At 40.7% G+C, this 21,101-nt stretch overlaps 1 protein-coding gene and 1 pseudogene across 1 annotated transcript; one reads left to right on the forward strand and one right to left on the reverse strand.

Annotated features, from left to right (window-relative positions):
• Nucleotides 1-10,704: 10,704 nt before the first annotated feature.
• Nucleotides 10,705-14,199, reverse strand: LOC115005734 (dual specificity protein phosphatase 18-like; annotated as a pseudogene).
• Nucleotides 14,200-20,017: 5,818 nt separating this feature from the next.
• On the forward strand, nucleotides 20,018-20,968 carry sft2d3 (SFT2 domain containing 3). The gene is given in 3 exon segments (XM_029427689.1): nucleotides 20,018-20,351; nucleotides 20,354-20,574; nucleotides 20,576-20,968. Coding segments are annotated over 3 exon segments (687 nt in total). The 5' UTR covers nucleotides 20,018-20,086; the 3' UTR covers nucleotides 20,777-20,968.
• The last annotated feature ends 133 nt before the right edge of the window (nucleotides 20,969-21,101 follow it).

The following is a 21,101-nucleotide window of genomic DNA, read 5'->3' on the forward strand; positions in this document are numbered from 1 at the left end:
AAAAAGTATTTCCCTCTGAGATGTGGAGTAGAAGTATAAAGTAGCAGAAAATTGAAATATATTCAAATAAAGTAAAGTACATAAAGTTGTACTTGAGTAAATATACTTAGTTACTGATGTCAAGTGTTTCTTATTTCTTTATATCTACAGCATGGATGTATTATGAGACAGTACTTATAGTACATACATGTCTACAGGTGTTAAAAAAGTTAAATGTGTGTGTTCAGGGATGCATGAAGCTGGGGGTGGGAGGACAACAATATGAAGTGATGAAGGTTGGGAAAGTAGTTCCAGCAAGGACTTCACGTCACTTTCCTCTCTGGTCCAGAGCCTGTCAGGTTGGAGGGAGGATCCAGTCACTGTGCAAGAACTCTAGTGCTGAAACATCAGAGAAAGTGGAGACCAGTGGACTGGGACTTTTACTGGACCCTGAAGAAATCCACTTAATGTTGTGATAAAGCTTTTGCTTATTTTTTATAATCATAGAATTTAATTAATTTTGTGATGTATGATTATTCTTTCATAATTAAGTGTTTTGCTTATTTCATATGAATGTTACTTATTTGTTACTTAAATCATGTACTTATTTTTGGAATGAAGGCATTTGCTTATTTTTGTATGATATTTTGCTTATTTCATTAAAAAATGCTTTGAAGGAAGGAATTACATAACTAAGTAAATAATACATAAATATGAGCATCAGGAGCATTCAGAGAGATTATAAATAATTATAATTTGAGGTTTATTCTGCTCAGAAGAACATTTGTACAGCACAGAGAACTTTACACTCACCTGCAGATCTGTGTTCAAACATGTGCCAAAGATTCAGCCTTCATGTCCCAATTGTTGCTTCAGCATCAGGACTCATGTTGGCTGGAGATGAAATGATGAAGATCTCTGTAATAAATGTATCACCATCATCTACTATGTTCAAAGGAAATAAAGTATGAAACTCTGAAGACGAGCTGTTAGAACTCCGATGTTTTCTCTTGCTTTCTGTCAGCGTTTCATTCACCAGAGAAGATCAGGTTCTGACTTACTGTCTCAGTACGACCACATAACATCTGACGATTCCCACAAACACCAACTAACAGCAGAGATAAATGTCATGTGAGAGTTTAATGATTATTACTCTGATCTGAAGAGTCTGTGCTGCACCTGTGTTAGGGTGGAGAGTCACCTGTGTTAGGGTGGAGAATCACCTGTGTTAGGGTGGAGAATCACCTGTGTTAGGGTGGAGAATAACCTGTGTTAGGGTGGAGAATAACCTGTGTTAGGGTGGAGAATCATGTGTGTTAGGGTGGAGTATCACCTGTGTTAGGGTGGAGAATCATGTGTGTTAGGGTGGATAATCATGTTTGTTAAGGTGGAGAATCATGTGTGTTAGGGTCGAGAATCATGTGTGTTAGGGTGGAGAATCACCTGTGTTAGGGTGGAGGATCATGTGTGTTAGGGTGGAGTATCACCTGTGTTAGGGTGGAGAATCATGTGTGTTAGGGTGGATAATCATGTTTGTTAAGGTGGAGAATCATGTGTGTTAGGGTGGAGAATCATGTGTGTTTGGGTGGATAATCACCTGTGTTAGGGTGGAGGATCATGTGTGTTAGGGTGGAGAATCATGTGTGTTAGGGTGGGGAATCACCTGTGTTAGGGTGGAGGATCACCTGTGTTAGGGTCGAGAATCACCTGTGTTAGGGTGGAGAATCACCTGTGTTAGGGTGGAGGATGATGTGTGTTAGGGTGGAGGATCACCTGTGTTAAGGTGGAGAATCATCTTTTTTAGGGTGGAGAATCACCTGTGTTAGGGTCGAGAATCATGTGTGTTAGGGTGGAGAATCACCTGTGTTAGGGTCGAGAATCATGTGTGTTAGGGTGGAGAATCACCTGTGTTAGGGTGGAAAATCACTTGTGTTAGGATGGAGAATCACCTGTGTTAGGGTGAAGAATCATGTGTTTTAGGGTCGAAAATCACCTGTGTTAGGGTTGAGAATTGACTGTGTTAGGGTGGAGAATCATGTGTGTTAGGGTGGAGGATCACCTGTGTTAGGGTTGAGAATCGCCTGTGTTAGGATGGAGATTCATGTGTGTTAGGGTGGAGGATCACCTGTGTTAGGCTCGAGAATCATGTGTGTTAGGATGGAGAATCATGTGTGTTAGGGCGGAGGATCACCTGTGTTAGGGTGGAGGATCATGTGTGTTAGGGTCGAGAATCACCTGTGTTAGGGTTGAGAATTGACTGTGTTAGGGTGGAGAATCATGTGTGTTAGGGTGAAGGATCACCTGTGTTAGGGTTGAGAATCGCCTGTGTTAGGATGGAGATTCATGTGTGTTAGGGTGGAGGATCACCTGTGTTAGGGTTGAGAATTGACTGTGTTAGGGTGGAGAATCATGTGTGTTAGGGTGGAGGATCAACTGTGTTAGGGTCGAGAATCAACTGTGTTAGGGTGGTGAATCACCTGTGTTAGGCTCGAGAATCATGTGTGTTAGGATGGAGAATCATGTGTGTTAGGGTGGAGAATCACCTGTGTTAGGGTCGAGAATCAACTGTGTTAGGGTGGTGAATCACCTGTGTCAGGGTGGAGAATCACCTGTGTTAGGGTGGAGAATCATATGTGTTAGGGTGGAGAATCACCTGTGTTAGTTTGGAGGATCATGTGTGTTAGGGTCGCGAATCATGTGTGTTAGGGTGGAGAATCATGTGTGTTAGGGTGGATAATCATGTTTGTTAAGGTGGAGAATCATCTGTGTTAGTGTCGAGAATCACCTGTGTTAGGGTGGAGAATCATGTGTGTTAGGGTGGAGAATCATGTGTGTTAGGGTGGAGAATCACCTGTGTTAGGGTGGAGGATCATGTGTGTTAGGGTGGAGTATCACCTGTGTTAGGGTGGAGAATCATGTGTGTTAGGGTGGATAATCATGTTTGTTAAGGTGGAGAATCATGTGTGTTAGGGTCGAGAATCATGTGTGTTAGGGTGGAGAATCACCTGTGTTAGGGTGGAGGATCATGTGTGTTAGGGTGGAGTATCACCTGTGTTAGGGTGGAGAATCATGTGTGTTAGGGTGGATAATCATGTTTGTTAAGGTGGATAATCATGTGTGTTAGGGTGGAGAATCATGTGTGTTTGGGTGGATAATCACCTGTGTTAGGGTGGAGGATCATGTGTGTTAGGGTGGAGAATCATGTGTGTTAGGGTGGGGAATCACCTGTGTTAGGGTGGAGGATCACCTGTGTTAGGGTCGAGAATCACCTGTGTTAGGGTGGAGAATCACCTGTGTTAGGGTGGAGGATGATGTGTGTTAGGGTGGAGGATCACCTGTGTTAGGGTGGAGAATCATATGTGTTAGGGTGGAGAATCACCTGTGTTAGGGTGGAGAATCATGTGTGTTAGGGTGGAGGATCACCTGTGTTAGGGTCGAGAATCATGTGTGTTAGGGTCGAGAATCATGTGTGTTAGGATGGAGAATCATGTTTGTTAGGGTGGAGAATCATGTGTGTTAGGGTGGGGAATCACCTGTGTTAGGGTGGAGGATCACCTGTGTTAGGGTCGAGAATCACCTGTGTTAGGGTGGAGAATCACCTGTGTTAGGGTGGAGGATGATGTGTGTTAGGGTGGAGGATCACCTGTGCTAGGGGTGGAGAATCATCTTTGTTAGGGTGGAGAATCACCTGTGTTAGGGTCAAGAATCATATGTGTTAGGGTGGAGAATCACCTGTGTTAGGGTGGAGAATCATGTGTGTTAGGGTGGAGAATCATGTTTGTTAGGGTGGAGAATCACCTGTGTTAGGGTGGAGAATCATGTGTGTAAGGATGGAGAATCATGTTTGTTAGGGTGGAGAATCACCTGTGTTAGGGTGGAGAATCACCTGTGTTAGGGTGGAGAATCATGTGTTTAGGGTGGAGAATCATGTTTGTTAGGGTGGAGGATCATGTGTGTTAGGGTGGAGAATCATGTGTGTTAGGGTGGGGAATCACCTGTGTTAGGGTGGAGGATCACCTGTGTTAGGGTCGAGAATCACCTGTGTTAGGGTGGAGAATCACCTGTGTTAGGGTGGAGGATGATGTGTGTTAGGGTGGAGGATCACCTGTGTTAGGGTGGAGAATCATCTTTGTTAGGGTGGAGAATCACCTGTGTTAGGGTCGAGAATCATATGTGTTAGGGTGGAGAATCACCAGTGTTAGGGTGGAGAATCATGTGTGTTAGGGTGAAGGATCACCTGTGTTAGGGTGGAGAATCATGTGTGTTAGGGTCGAGAATCATGTGTGTTAGGATGGAGAATCAGTTTGTTAGGGTGGAGAATCATGTGTGTTAGGGTGGAGAATCACCTGTGTTAGGGTGGAGGATCACCTGTGTTAGGGTCGAGAATCACCTGTGTTAGGGTGGAGAATCACCTGTGTTAGGGTGGAGGATGATGTATGTTAGGGTGGAGGATCACCTGTGCTAGGGTGGAGAATCATCTTTGTTAGGGTGGAGAATCACCTGTGTTAGGGTCAAGAATCATATGTGTTAGGGTGGAGAATCACCTGTGTTAGGGGTGGGAGAATCATGTGTGTTAGGGTGGAGAATCATGTTTGTTAGGGTGGAGAATCACCTGTGTTAGGGTGGAGAATCATGTGTGTAAGGATGGAGAATCATGTTTGTTAGGGTGGAGAATCACCTGTGTTAGGGTGGAGGATCACCTGTGTTAGGGTGGAGAATCATGTGGTTAGGGTGGAGAATCATGTTGTTAGGGTGGAGAATCACCTGTGTTAGGGTGGAGGATGATGTGTGTTAGGGTGGAGGATCACCTGTGTTAGGGTGGAGAATCATCTTTGTTAGGGGTGGAGAATCACCTGTGTTAGGGTCGAGAATCATATGTGTTAGGGTGGAGAATCACCTGTGTTAGGGTGGAGAATCATGTGTGTTAGGGTGGAGGATCACCTGTGTTAGGGTCGAGAATCATGTGTGTTAGGGTCGAGAATCATGTGTGTTAGGATGGAGAATCATGTTTGTTAGGGTGGAGAATCATGTGTGTTAGGGTGGGGAATCACCTGTGTTAGGGTGGAGGATCACCTGTGTTAGGGTCGAGAATCACCTGTGGTTAGGGTCAAGAATCATATGTGTAAGGATGGAGAATCATGTTTGTTAGGGTGGAGAATCACCTGTGTTAGGGTGGAGAATCATGTGTGTTAGGGTGGAGAATCATGTTTGTTAGGGTGGAGAATCACCTGTGTTAGGGTCGAGAATCATGTGTGTAAGGATGGAGAATCATGTGTGTTAGGGTGGAGGATCAACTGTGTTAGGGTGGAGAATCAGGTGTGTTGAGGTGGAGAATCATGTGTCAGGGTGGGAATCATGTGTTAGGTGTTAGTCACTGGTTGGTAGAATCATGTGTGTTAGGTGGGATCACCTGTGTTAGGGTGGAGGATCACCTGTGTTAGGGTGGAGAATCACCTGTGTTAGGGTGGAGAATCACCTGTGTTAGGGTGGAGGATGATGTGTGTTAGGGTGGAGGATCACCTGTGCTAGGGTGGAGAATCATCTTTGTTAGGGTGGAGAACACCTGTGTAGGGTCAAGAATCATGTGTGTTAGGGTGGAGAATCACCTGTGTTAGGGTGGAGAATCATGTGTGTTAGGGTGGAGAATCATGTGTGTTAGGGTGGAGAATCACCTGTGTTAGGGTGGAGAATCATGTGTGTAAGGATGGAGAATCATGTTTGTTAGGGTGGAGAATCACCTGTGGTTAGGGTGGAGAATCACCTGTGTTAGGGTGGAGAATCATGTGTGTTAGGGTGGAGAATCATGTTTGTTAGGGTGGAGAATCACCTGTGTTAGGGTGGAGGATGATGTGTGTTTAGGGGTGGAGGATCACCTGTGTTAGGGTGGAGAATCATCTTTGTTAGGGTGGAGAATCACCTGTGTTAGGGTCGAGAATCATATGTGTTAGGGTGGAGAATCACCTGTGTTAGGGTGGAGAATCATGTGTGTTAGGGTGGAGGATCACCTGTGTTAGGGTCGAGAATCATGTGTGTTAGGGTCGAGAATCATGTGTGTTAGGATGGAGAATCATGTTTGTTAGGGTGGAGAATCATGTGTGTTAGGGTGGGGAATCACCTGTGTTAGGGTGGAGGATCACCTGTGTTAGGGTCGAGAATCACCTGTGTTAGGGTCAAGAATCATATGTGTAAGGATGGAGAATCATGTTTGTTAGGGTGGAGAATCACCTGTTTGTTAGGGTGGAGAATCATGTGTGTTAGGGTGGAGAAATCATGTTTGTTAGGGTGGAGAATCACCTGTGTTAGGTCGAGAATCATGTTGTGTAAGGATGGAGAATCATGTTTGTTAGGGTGGAGAATCACCTGTGTTAGGGTGGGAAATCATGTGTGGTTAGGGTGGAGAATCACCTGTGTCAGGGTGGAGAATCATGTGTTATGGGGTGGAGGATCACCTTGGTTACGGTGGAGAATCATGTGTGTTAGGGTGGAGGATCACCTGTGTTAGGGTGGAGGATCATGTGTGTTAGGGTGGAGGATCATGTGTGTTAGGGTGGAGAATCATGTGTGTTAGGGTGTATAATCACCTATGTTAGGGTGGAGAATCATGTGTGTTAGGGTGGAGGATCACCTGTGTTAGGGTCGAGAATCATGTGTGTTAGGGTCGAGAATCATGTGTGTTAGGATGGAGAATCATGTTTGTTAGGGGTGGAGAATCACCTGTGTTAGGGGTGGAGAATCACCTGTGTTAGGGTGGAGAATCATGTGTGTTAGGGTGGAGAATCATGTTTGTTAGGGTGGAGAATCACCTGTGTTGGGTCGAGAATCATGTTGTAAGGATGGAGAATCATGTTTGTTAGGGTGGAGAATCACCTGTGTTAGGGTGGAGAATCATGTGTGTTAGGGTGGAGAATCACCTGTGTCAGGGTGGAGAATCATGTGTGTTAGGGTGTATAATCACCTGTGTTAGGGTGGAGAATCATGTGTGTTAGGGTGGAGGATCACCTGTGTTAGGGTCGAGAATCATGCGTGTTAGGGTCGAGAATCATGTGTGTTAGGATGGAGAATCATGTTTGTTAGGGTGGAGAATCATGTGTGTTAGGGTCAAGAATCATATGTGTTAGGGTGGAGAATCACCTGTGTTAGGGGTGGAGAATCATGTGTGTTAGGGTGGAGAATCATGTTTGTTAGGGTGGAGAATCACCTGTGTTAGGGTGGAGAATCATGTGTGTAAGGATGGAGAATCATGTTTGTTAGGGTGGAGAATCACCTGTGTTAGGGTGAGAATCACCTGTGTTAGGGTGGAGAATCATGTGTGTTAGGGTGGAGAATCATGTGTGTTAGGGTGTATAATCACCTGTGTTAGGGTGGAGAATCATGTGTGTTAGGGTGGAGGATCACCTGTGTTAGGGTCGAGAATCATGTGTGTTAGGGTCGAGAATCATGTGTGTTAGGATGGAGAATCATGTTTGTTAGGGTGGGAGAATCATGTGTGTTAGGGTGGGGAATCACCTGTGTTAGGGTGGAGGATCACCTGTGTTAGGGTCGAGAATCACCTGTGTTAGGGGTGGAGAATCACCTGTGTTAGGGTGGAGGATGATGTATGTTAGGGTGGAGGATCACCTGTGCTAGGGTGGAGAATCATCTTTGTTAGGGTGGAGAATCACCTGTGTTAGGGTCAAGAATCATATGTGTTAGGGTGGAGAATCACCTGTGTTAGGGTGGAGAATCATGTGTGTTAGGGTGGAGAATCATGTGTGTTAGGGTGGAGAATCACCTGTGTTAGGGTGGAGAATCATGTGTGTTAGGATGGAGAATCATGTTTGTTAGGGTGGAGAATCACCTGTGTTAGGGTGGAGAATCATCAGGTGGTTAGGATGGAGAATCATGTTTGTTAGGGTGGAGAATCAACCTGTTGTGGGTGGAGAATCACCTGTGTTAGGGTGGAGAATCATGTGTGTTAGGGTGGAGAATCATGTTTGTTAGGGTGGAGAATCACCTGTGTTAGGGTGGAGAATCATGTGTGTAAGGATGGAGAATCATGTTTGTTAGGGTGGAGAATCACCTGTGTTAGGGTGGAGAATCATGTGTGTTAGGGTGGAGAATCACCTGTGTTGGGGGAGATGTGTGTTAGGGTGATAAGCACTGTGTTAGGTGGACTCAGGTTTGTTAGGGTGGAGGATCACCTGTGTGTTAGGTGCGAGGAGATCATGGTGTTAGGTGTCGAGAACATGTGTGTTAGGTGGAGAATCATGTTGTTGGGTGGAGAATCATGTGTGTTGGGTCAAGAATCATATGTGTTAGGGTGGAGAAATCACCTGTGTTGGTGGAGAATCATGTGTGTTAGGGGTGGATATCATGTTTGTTAGGGTGGAGAATCACTCTGTGTTAGGGTGGAATCATGTGTAAGGATGGAGATCATGTTTGTTAGGGTGGAGAATCACCTGTGTTTAGGGTGGAGGAATCACCTGTGTTAGGGTGAGAATTCATGTGTTAGGGTGGAGATCACCTGTGTTAGGGTGGAGGATGATGTGATGTTAGGGTGGAGGATCCACCTGTTAGGGTGAAATCAATCTTTGTTAGGGTGGAGAATCACCTGTGTTGGGTCAATAGAATCATTGTGTTAGGGTGGAGAACACCTGTGTTAGGGTGGAGAATCATGTGTGTTAGGGTGGGAATCACTGTTTGTTAGGTGGAGAATCACTGTGTTTAGGGGAGAATCATGTGTGTAGGATGGAGAATCATGTTGTTAGGGGTGAGAATCACTGTGTTAGGGTGGATCTTGTGTAAGGTGGATAATCATGTTGTTAGGGTGGAGAATCCAGCCTGTGTTAGGGTGGAGAATCACCTGGTGTAAGGGTGGAGAATCATGTGTTAGGGTGGAGAATCATGTTTGTTAGGGTGGAGAATCACCTGTGTTAGGGTGGAGAATCATGTGTGTTAGGATGGAGAATCATGTTTGTTAGGGTGGAGAATCACCTGTGTTAGGGTGGAGAATCATGTGTGTTAGGGTGGAGAATCACCTGTGTTAGGGTGGAGAATCATGTGTGTTAGGGTGTATAATCACCTGTGTTAGGGTGGAGAATCATGTGTGTTAGGGTGGAGGATCACCTGTGTTAGGGTGGAGAATCATGTGTGTTAGGGTCGAGAATCATGTGTGTTAGGATGGAGAATCATGTTTGTTAGGGTGGAGAATCATGTGTGTTAGGGTCAAGAATCATATGTGTTAGGGTGGAGAATCACCTGTGTTAGGGTGGAGAATCATGTGTGTTAGGGTGGAGAATCATGTTTGTTAGGGTGGAGAATCACCTGTGTTAGGGTGGAGAATCATGTGTGTAAGGATGGAGAATCATGTTTGTTAGGTGGCATGAGGTGGAGAATCACCTGTGTTAGGGGAGAATCGAGTGAACTCATGTGTGTTAGTGGTGTAACCCGGTAGGGTGGAATCATGTGTGTAGGGTGGAGGATCCCTGGTTTAGGTCAAATCATGTGTGTTAGGGTCGAGAATCATGTGTGTTAGGGATGGAGGGAATCATGTTATGTTAGGGTGGAGAATTATCAGGGTGTGTTAGGGTGGGGAATCACCTGTGTTAGGGTGGAGGATCACCTGTGTTAGGGTCGAGAATCACCTGTGTTAGGGTGGAGAATCATGTGTTAGGGTGGAGGATGATGTGTGTTAGGGGTGGAGGATCACCTGTGTTAGGGTGGAGAATCATGTTTGTTAGGGTGGAGAATCATGTGTGTTAGGGTTAGGGTGGAGAATCACCTGTTAGGTGGGAGAATCATCGGTGTAGGGATGAATCACCTGTGTTAGGGTAGGGAATCACCTGTGTTAGGGTGGAGAATCACCTGTTGTTAGGGGGTGGAGGAATCATGTGTGTTAGGGTGGAGATCAGTTTGTAGGGGGTGAGAATCACCTGTGTTAGGGTCGAGAATCATGTGAGTAAGGATGGAGAATCATGTTTGTTAGGGTGGGAGAATCACCTGTGTTAGGGTGGAGAATCATGTGTGTTTAGGGTGGAGAATCACCTGTGTCAGGGTGGAGAATCAGTGGTGTTGGGGTGGAGGATCACCTTGGTACGGTGGAGAACATGTGTGTTAGGTGGAGGATCACCTGTGTTAGGGTGGAGGATCATGTGTGTTAGGGTGGAGGATCATGTGTGTTAGGGTGGAGAATCATGTGTGTTAGGGTCGAGAATCATGTGTGTTAAGGTGGAGGATACCTGTGTTAGGTGTGGAGGATCACCTGTGTTAGGGTGGAGGGATCATGTGTGTTAGGGTGGAGGATCATGTGTGTTAGGGTGGAGAATCATGTGTGTTAGGGTGTATAATCACCTGTGTTAGGGTGGAGGATCATGTTGTTAGGGTCGAGAATCATGTGTGTTTAGGTGGAGGATCATATGTGTTAGGGTGGAGCATCACCTGCTGTCCCTGTCCTGCTCCACAGACAAGCTCAACAACTCTTTTGTCCCCCTGGCCATAAGACTGTATAACTCCTCTTGGTGATTCAGATTCAATTCAAACCATATAATTCCAATAATAACAGCTTTATATTATAACAGTTTTATTGTATTTATTACATTACAGGTCATTTAGCAGACGCTCTTATCCAGAGCGACTTACAGTGAACTAAGTACAGGGACAGTCTCCCTGGAGCGGCTCAGGGTTGTACCTTGCTTTACTTTTATTTTAATTCTTATTTGTACTTACATTTATAATGGCTTGAGGGGGGGGGGGGGGGGGGGGGGGGCAGATGGGTAATGTTGTATGTCATGTCTTTTAAGCTACCGGATGCCTAAATTCCCTCGGGGTTAATAAAGTATCTAGATGTCTTCTCTCTGCACCACAGTCTGCACCACACGGAATCACAGCGCCCTCCAGCGGTGTGGGATCACCAGATTTAATGTCATGTGTAACAACTTACTTCCTGGGGAATAAAGATGCAATGACATCGCTCCACCGCAGTTAGTCCTCAGCGTGACATTCATCTTGTCCTGCAGCTCCTCTGACCTCCAGCTGACCCTCAATACTGGTTTTTAAATCCTGCTTTTTACACATAACTTTTTTATTTATTTAACTTAGCTTCATCATTAACATCAGAATCGAAAACAAATAAGCAAATTATAAATAACAAACCAATAAAATTACGTTTTAAAATAGATAACAAAACACAACATTATGAATACATTATACATTTATGAACAATAATAAAAAAATCCCTTTTGATGTTTTATTTATGTTAAAGATCACTTTGAATCATTTTAACTAATGATGATGTAGAAAAACATCTTATTTATATATTTTATTTTCGGTTGCGGGAGGATCCACAGCGACAGTTAAAACTCACTCGCTCAGGATGAAGCTGTAAGTATTGGATGTGTTGTGTCTCTCGGTGCTCAGACTTTGGTTCCTCTTCTTCTCTTGTTTGAGGGCGTCGTCAAGTGTGATCGTGATGTCCGGGTCATCCGCGGCGACCTGGGGACGAGCGTCAGCCAGTTCGTGTGCTGCGGCCGTCAGTGGTGGCGTCTCCTGCAGCGGCGCCACTCTGACGGTGTTCTTGCCATACAGCCTCCTCTCGTACTGCAGCAGCTGCTCCCAGAAGCCGGCGTTCAGCCTGACGTAGGGCCGGCTGTCCTGCACCAGCGGTGCGCCTGGCGGAGCGTCACCCCTCTGTAACGCATCAGGTACGCCATCACCAACGCCGGCGAGCGGCTCATCCCCACAGCGCAGTGCACCAGAGTGCCCCCCGCGTGGTTACCGTGGATACGCTCGGCCACCCGGTCGAAGTGAGCTCCAAGGCGTGCGCTGGGCAGGTCGGAGACGGGAACCCGCACACACTCCACGCCCGGGTAGGCGGGGCAGGCGTGGCTGAGCGTGGCGTTGACGATCAGGGTGATGCCCTTCTGCGACACCAGCGCAGCGTTAAGGGCGGCGTCCGCTCCGCTGAGGAACAGAGTCGGCGTGATCTGAGACATCGCCATCTGTGTGGGGTGGGGTACTATACTACTGAGGACAAACCAGCAGAACATTTACTAATACTACACTTTCAAAGTACTAATACTACACATGGTCAGTACTAATCTACAACTGTCAAAGTGCTAATACTACACTGTCAAAGTAATAATACTACACTATCAAAGTAATAATACTACACTGTCAAAGTACTAATACTACACTGTCAAAGTAATAATACTACACTGTCAAAGTAAAATACTAATACATCTGTCCAAAGTCTAATACTACACTTTCAAGTATAATACTACAACTATCAAGTACTAATACTACACTGTCAAAGTACTAATAAACACTGTCAAATAATAATACTACACTGTCAAAGTAATAAGTACTACACTGTCAAAGTAATAATAACTACACTGTCAAAGTACTATACTACAATACACTATCAAAGTAACTAATACTACCACTGTCAAAGGACTAATACTACACTTGTCACAGTACTAATACTACACTGTCAATAGTACTAATACTACACTGTCAAAGGAAAGTAATACTACACTGTCAAAGTACTAATACTACACTTTCAAAGTAATATACTACACTGTTCAATAGTACTAATATATAAATACACTGTCAATAGTAGCTAATACTACACTGTCAAAGTACTAATACTACACTGATCACAAAGTAATAATACATTGTCCAACAGTACTAATACTACACTGTCTAATAGTAATAATACTATACACTGTCAACAGTAGCTAATAAACACTGTCAATAGTACTAATACTACACTGTCAAAGTACTAATACTACACTGTCAAAGTAAGAATACTACACTGTCAATAGTACTAATACTACACTGTCAAAGTACTAATACTACACTGTAAATAGTACTAATACTACACTGTCAAAGTACTAATAATACACGATTCAAAGTAATAATACTACACTGTCAATAGTACTAATACTACACTGTCAAAGTATAATACTACAATGTCAAAGTACTAATACTACACTGTCAAAGTACTAATACTACACTGTCAATAGTACTAATACTACACTAGTCAAAGTACTAATACTACACTGTCAAAGTACTAATACTACACTGTCAAAGTACTAATAATACACTGTCAAAGTAATAATACTACACTGTCAAGTAATAATACTACACTGTCAAAGTACTAATACTACACTGTCAAAGTAATAATACTACACTAGTCAAAGTAATAATACTACACTGTCAAAGTACTAATACTACACTGTCAAAGTAATAATACTACACTGTCAAAGTACTAATACTACACTGTCAAAGTACTAATACTACACTGTCAAAGTACTAATACTACATGTCAAGTACTAATACTACATGTCAAAGTAGTATACTACACTACACTGTCAAAGTACTAACTACATTGTCAAAGTACTAATACTACACTGTAATAGTACTAATACAACACTGTCAAAGTAGTAATACTACACTGTCAAAGTACTAATACTACACTGTCAAAGTAATAATACTACACTGTCAAAGTACTAATAATACACTGTAATAGTACTAATACAACACTGTCAAAGTAGTAATACTACACTGTCAAAGTACTAATACTACACTGTCAAAGTAATAATACTACACTGTCAAAGTACTAATAATACACTGTAATAGTACTAATACAACACTGTCAAAGTACTAATACTACACTGTCAAAATAATAATACTACACTGTCAAAGTACTAATACTACACTGTCAAGTACTAATACTACACTGTCAAAGTACTAATACTACACTGTAATAGTACTAATACTACACTGTAATAGTACTAATACTACACGATCAAAGTAATAATACTACACTGTCAAAGTACTAATACTACACTGTCAAAGTAATAATACTACAATGTCAAAGTACTAATACTACACTGTCAAAGTACTAATACTACACTGTAATAGTACTAATACTACACTATCAAATTAATAATACTACACTGTCAAAGTACTAATACTACACTGTAATAGTACTAATACTACACTATCAAATTAATAATACTACACTGTCAAAGTACTAATACAACACTGTCAAAATAATAATACTACTAATACTAATACAATACTAATACTACACATTAAAATACTCTGTTGCCTGGTCGGTCCACTCACTTCTGTTTTGGTTGTTTCTTCCTATGATCCCTGCTGTTTCAATGAACGAACACACACACACACACACACACACACACACACACACACACACACACACACACACTACCGTACAAGGCTCTGTTTGTCAGTCGGCCAATGACCTGAAGGGTTAATTTTAGTCCGACAGCTGAAAACTGAAGTCATGTGACTTTCACCAAAATAAGAGCGAACAACAAACACTGAAACCAAATGTTCTTAATATTAACACTTCATATGTTATTGATTATGATCACTGACACCAATAACTATTATTATCTTGAAAATGTGGATGTTAAGGAAGACGGTACGGTCTGATCCAGATGACCTGTAAAAGATTATATATAATATATATTTATATAATATATAAAGTAATATATTTCTATAATATATATATATTATATTTCTATAATATATTATATATACATATGTATATATATATATATATATATATATATATATATATATATATATATATATATATATATATATGAATGTCTAAGTATGTATATCTAGATAGATATCTGGATATCTAGATACTTTATTAATCCCGAGGGAAATTTAGGCATCCAGTAGCTTAAAAGACATGACATACAACATTACCCGTCTGAATCTGAATCCCCCAGCCATCACCGAGAGGAGTTGTACAGTCTTATGGCCTGTCTGTGGAGCGGGACAGGGACAGCAGTCTGTGGAGCGGGACAGGGACAGCAGTCTGTGGAGCGGGATAGGGACAGCAGTCTGCCGCTGAACACGTTCCTCTGCCGGGTGAATGTGCTGTGCAGAGGGTGGTGGGCGTTGTCCAGGATGGATGACAGTTTATCAAGGGTCCTTCTCTCTGCTACCGTCACCAGGGAGTCCAGCTCTGTGCCCACTACAGAGCCAGCCCTCCTCACCAGTCTGTCCAGCCGCCCAGCGTCCCTCTTCTTGCTGCTTCCTCCCCAACACACCACAGCATAGAAGAGAGCGCTGGCCACCACAGATTGGAAGAACATCAAGAGTAGTTTTTTGCAGATTTTGAAGGACCCCAGCCTTCTCAGGAAGTACAGACGACTCTGCCCTTTCTTATGAAGAGTGTCCATGTTTGTCGTCCAGTCCAGCTTATCGTCCAGCTGAAGGCCCAGATATTTGTAGGACCTGACCACCTCCACGTCGACCCCCTCGATGGACACAGGTTGCAGGTGTGGCCTGATCCTCCATAAGTCCACCGCCATCTCCTTCATCATGGAGGTGTTCAGCTGCAGATGGTTTGACTTGGACCACCTCACAAAGTCCTCCACCAGGACTCCTGTACTCCCCCTCTTGTCCATTCCTGACCCAGCCGACGATCACAGTGTCATCAGTGTTTCTGCACGTGGCAGAGCTCAGAGTTGTGCTGGAAGTCAGAGGTGTAGATGGTGAACAAGACAGGGGAGAGTACCGTCCCCTGTGGCGCTCCAGTGCTGCTGACCACAGTGTCGGACATGCAGCCTTTCAGCCTGACGTACTGTGGTCTCTCTGTGAGGTAGTCCGTGATCCATCTCACCGGATGTGAGTCCACCCTCATCTCTGTTAGTTTATCTCTCAGGAGTAGGGGCTGGATGGTGTTAAAGGCGCTGGAGAAATCAGAGAACATCATTCTCACTGCGCCACTCCCCTTGTCCAGGTGAGAGTAAGCCCTGTGTAACAGATAGAGGATGGAGTCATCCACGCCCACCTTCACCTGGTATGTGAACTGCAGAGGATCTTGTGCATGTGGACCTGGGGTCCGAGGTGATGGAGCAACAGCCGCTCCATGGTCTTCATCATGTGTGATGTCAGTGCAACCGGCCGGAAGTCATCTGGTTCCCTAGGGCAGTGGTTCCCAAATGGTGTGCCGTGAGACAAATCCTGGTGTGCCGTGGGATTTTGAAACAATTAGGCCTATTGCATTTAACTGTACACAAGGTTAGGAATGATTTTTTATTTACTTCAGTGTTTCCCCTAGGTATACTGCTCTGCAGGGTGCTGCCTGGGCTGGATCAGGTCCGTGCGTGGCGCAGATTTTTTAAGTTCTCTCCTTACCTTTTCTCCACTGTGTCTCTGACTGTAATTGTGTGCGTTCGCGCGCGCGTGTGGGTTCGGAAGCAGAGCTCCGCCCCTCACGAAGCAAAGCAGAGGAGAGGAGAGAATGTAAATATGCAAAGCAACTGAAACGTGCACATAAATGAGATAAATGACATAAGCGTTTAGTTTATTTAATAAAAGAGCACCTGTTCAATGTGAAAAGTGAGTTGTGAATATATATATATATAAAAAAAAACGTCTTGAATTTCAGGGGAGGGGGGCGCAGCGCAGGGAAACACTATACTTTATCGGTACTTTGTCCTACACACTTATTTCACAATATAGAAACAATAGGTCTTATATGCTTTGGCCTAAATATAAATAAAACAATCATTAAAAAAAGAAAAAGAAATCTGTCAAAGCGAACACATTTTAGCCATTTGTGCATGGTGGGAAATATGAGAGTGTGACACATCAAAGGCTCTCTGCTAGTGTGAAGGAGAATAGCTTCTTACAAGGACTAGGCTAAATACATGTTCACAGAGTGATGACAGTGATACTCTGTGTTATAGAGGGGATTTTTCTCAGATATGAACTCAGGTGTGCCTTGAGATTTTGGCTTGGTCTTGGTGTGCCACAGAAAGTTTGGGAACCCCTGCCCTAGGGTGTTTCTTTTTATCTATATAGGTCTTATTCTACTTTCTTATTACTCTTACTATCAACACATCTAGTGCAAAGACTAAAAGCTGACAAAGTGTTCGTCCAGCCCTCAGTGTCTCCGGCTGAGTCTTCCCATTTGTTCCTTAAGAAGTCAATCTTTAAAAACATGATGGAAATATATTTCATTTAGAAATGAAGAGAATGAGAAATCCTTTATTTGTCCCACAACGGAGACCATTTACAAATACAAAAACTAAATATATAAATAGATAAATAATAACATATATAAATACATAACTACATATATAAATGCATAACTACATAAATACATACTACATAAATAAATACATAAATACCAGATATGAAATATATAACTAAAGAGAAAGAAAGAAATACAGATAGAACTACATATATAACTACAGGAGAGAAATAGATAAGCAAGAGAGAAATAAAACATAAGAAGAAAGAAAAAGACTTATATAAGAAAGAAAATAGAACGAGCAGATAATAAATAGCATAACCTACATAAATAATCTATAAATACAATATAGAAATATCATAACCGATATAATATAGAAATATAACTACATATATAAATACATAACTACATATATAAATACATATATAAATATATAACTACATATATAAATATATAACTACATATATAACTACATAAATACATAACTACATAAATAAATACATAAATACATATACAAATATATAACTACATATATAATATATAACTACATATACATTATCAAATATATAACATATATAAACACAATATATACTACATATAATAAACTACATATAAACATAATACTATACAAGATATATACTACATTATAAATATATACTACATTATACCTAATACATATATAATACAACTAATATACTAACATAATATATATACATAATATTAAATATTTAACTAACATATAATACATATATAAATATATAACTATATATATACATAACCACATATATACATATACATACAGTATAATAATAATACTATACATATATACATACATACTACTAATAAATACAATATAAATATAGCGTGGGATACCTCCCTCTCTAATACATATATAAATATATAACTACATATATAAATACAGAACCACATAAATACATAAATACATAAATACATACAGACATAACTACATAAATAAATACATATACAAATATATAACTACATATATAAATATATAACTACATATATAAATACATAACCACATAAATACATAAATACATATATAAATACACATAACTACATATATAAATACATAACTACATAACTACATATATAAATACATAAATACATATATAAATATATAAACTACATATATAAATACATAACTACATATATAAATACATATATAAATATATAACTACATATATAAATACATAACCACATAAATACATAAATACATATATAAAATACATAACTACATATATAAATACATAACTACATAACTACATAAATAAATACATAAATACATATATAAATACATAACTACATATATAAATACATCACTACATATATAAATACATATATAAATATATAACTACATATATAAATACATAACCACATAAATACATATATAAATACATAACTACATATATAAATACATATATAAATATATAACTACATATATAAATACATAACCACATAAATACATAAATACATATATAAATACATAACTACATATATAAATACATATATAAATATATATATAAATATATAACTACATATATAAATACATATATAAATATATAACTACATATATAAATACATAACCACATAAATACATATATAAATACATAACTACATATATACATATATAAATACATAACTACATATATAAATACATAACTACATAAATAAATACATAAATACATATATACACATAAATACATAATTACATAAATACATAAATACATAAATACATCACTACATATATAAATACAGAACTACATATATAAAGTTAAATACATAACTACATATATACAGAACTACATGTATAAAGTTAAATACATAACTACATATATAAATACACAACTACATATATAAATACACAACTACATATATAAAGTTAAATACATAACTACATAGATAATACACAACTACATAAATAACTACATATATAAATACAGAACTACATATATAAATACAGAACTACATATATAAAGGTTAAATACATAACTACATATATAAATACACAACTACATATATAAATAAACTTCATATATAAATACATAACTACATATATAAATACAACAACTACATATATAAATACACAACTACATATATAAATACACAACTACATATATAAATAAACTTCATATAGAAATACATAACTACATATATACACAACTACATATATAAAATAAACTTCATATATAAATACATAACTACATATATAAATACAGACTACATATATAAATACACAACTACATATATAAATACACAACTACATATATAAATAAACTACATATATAAATAAACTTCATATATAAATACATAACTACATATATAAATACACAACTACATATTAAATACACACTACATATATAAATAAACTACATATATAAATACACAACTACATATATAAATAAACTACATATATAAATACATAACTACATATATAAATACACAACTACATATATAAATAAACTACATATATAAATAAACTTCATATATAAATACATAACTACATATATATAAATACACAACTACATATATAAATACACAACTACATATATAAATAAACTTCATATATAAATACATAACTACATATATAAATAAACTTCATATATAAATACATAACTACATATATTTTCATACAGAACTACATATAATACACACTAATATATAATACCAACTACCTATTAAATAACTACATATATAAATACATAACTACATATATAAATACATAACTACATATATAAATACAGAACTACATATATAAATACACAACTACATATATAAATACACAACTACATATATAAATAAACTACATATATAAATACATAACTTCATATATAAATACATAACTACATATATAAATACACAACTACATATACAAATACACAACTACATATATAAATAAACTTCATATATAAATACATAACTACATATATAAATACAGAACTACATATATAAATAAACTTCATATATAAATACAGAACTACATATAAATGTCCTGTAGGGGGCAGTGGGGGGCTGCCGGAGGTTTAGAGGCAGGAAGCAGAAGAAGAAGTCTCTCTGCTAGCAGTTAGCCTGTTAGCTGTCATGGCGGAACTGAACCGGCAGCTTCAGGAGTATTTGGCCCAGTCTAAGGGCGGCGGAGCTCGGACCATCTCCCAGTCCAGCTCCAGCACCACGGTGGACCTCCTGGATGACCCGGATCCGGTCTCAGGGAGCTGGTTCGGGCGGTGGTCGAGCCCGTGGTCCGGGAGCCGTGGCGGCAGTCCGTCTGGCCAGAGCTCCAGCGGAAACAGCGGCTTTTCCTGGCCGTGGTCGGCCGAGCCGGACCCCTGCCTGCCGGGTATGAGCCGCGGCAACGGCTGGTCGCCTTCGGGGTGTGCGCGTCGTTTTCCGCGCTGTGCTTCGGACTGTCTGCGCTGTACGCGCCGCTGCTGCTGCTCTACGCCCGAAAGTTCGCGCTGCTCTGGTCGCTCGGGTCGCTGTTCGCCATCGCGGCGGCGGCCGTGCTGCGCGGCCCCAGCAGACTCGCCGCCGGCCTCCCCACCTCCCCCGGAGCCGCCGTCTACCTGTGGCGCCCTCGGAGGGACTCTGTACGCGGCGCTGAGCCTCCACAGCACCGTGCTGACCGCGCTAGGAGCCGCCCTGCAGGTCACAGTCATCGCAGGGTACGCGGTGTCGCTGCTGCCCGGGGGCAGCGCCGGGATCCGCTTCATGGGAGGGATGGCGGCGTCTGCCATCAAAAGGACCGTCACCGGGAAAAGTATGCCGATCTGACCGGGCACCGAGTGTCACGGAGCGGACAGAGCGCACAGCCCGGAGGAGTCTCCGGAGGGTGCAGGCTGTGAGCGATCAGAGAATCACTGAATCCTGCAGACGAGCTGCTGCTCAGAGAACACTTTATTCTCCCTGATGTACTTTAATGACATGTTTCTGTGTTTAATACAGGAAATTAAAAAGTGAATATGGTTTCATGCATCAGCTGACCTGACCGCCACTAAAGACATATTATACATACACACACACACACACACACACACACACACACACACACACACACACACACATATATATATATATATATATATAATAAATAATTATA

Source organism: Cottoperca gobio, unplaced genomic scaffold (genome assembly GCF_900634415.1).
Source record: "Cottoperca gobio unplaced genomic scaffold, fCotGob3.1 fCotGob3_359arrow_ctg1, whole genome shotgun sequence".
NCBI lineage: Eukaryota > Metazoa > Chordata > Actinopteri > Perciformes > Bovichtidae > Cottoperca > Cottoperca gobio.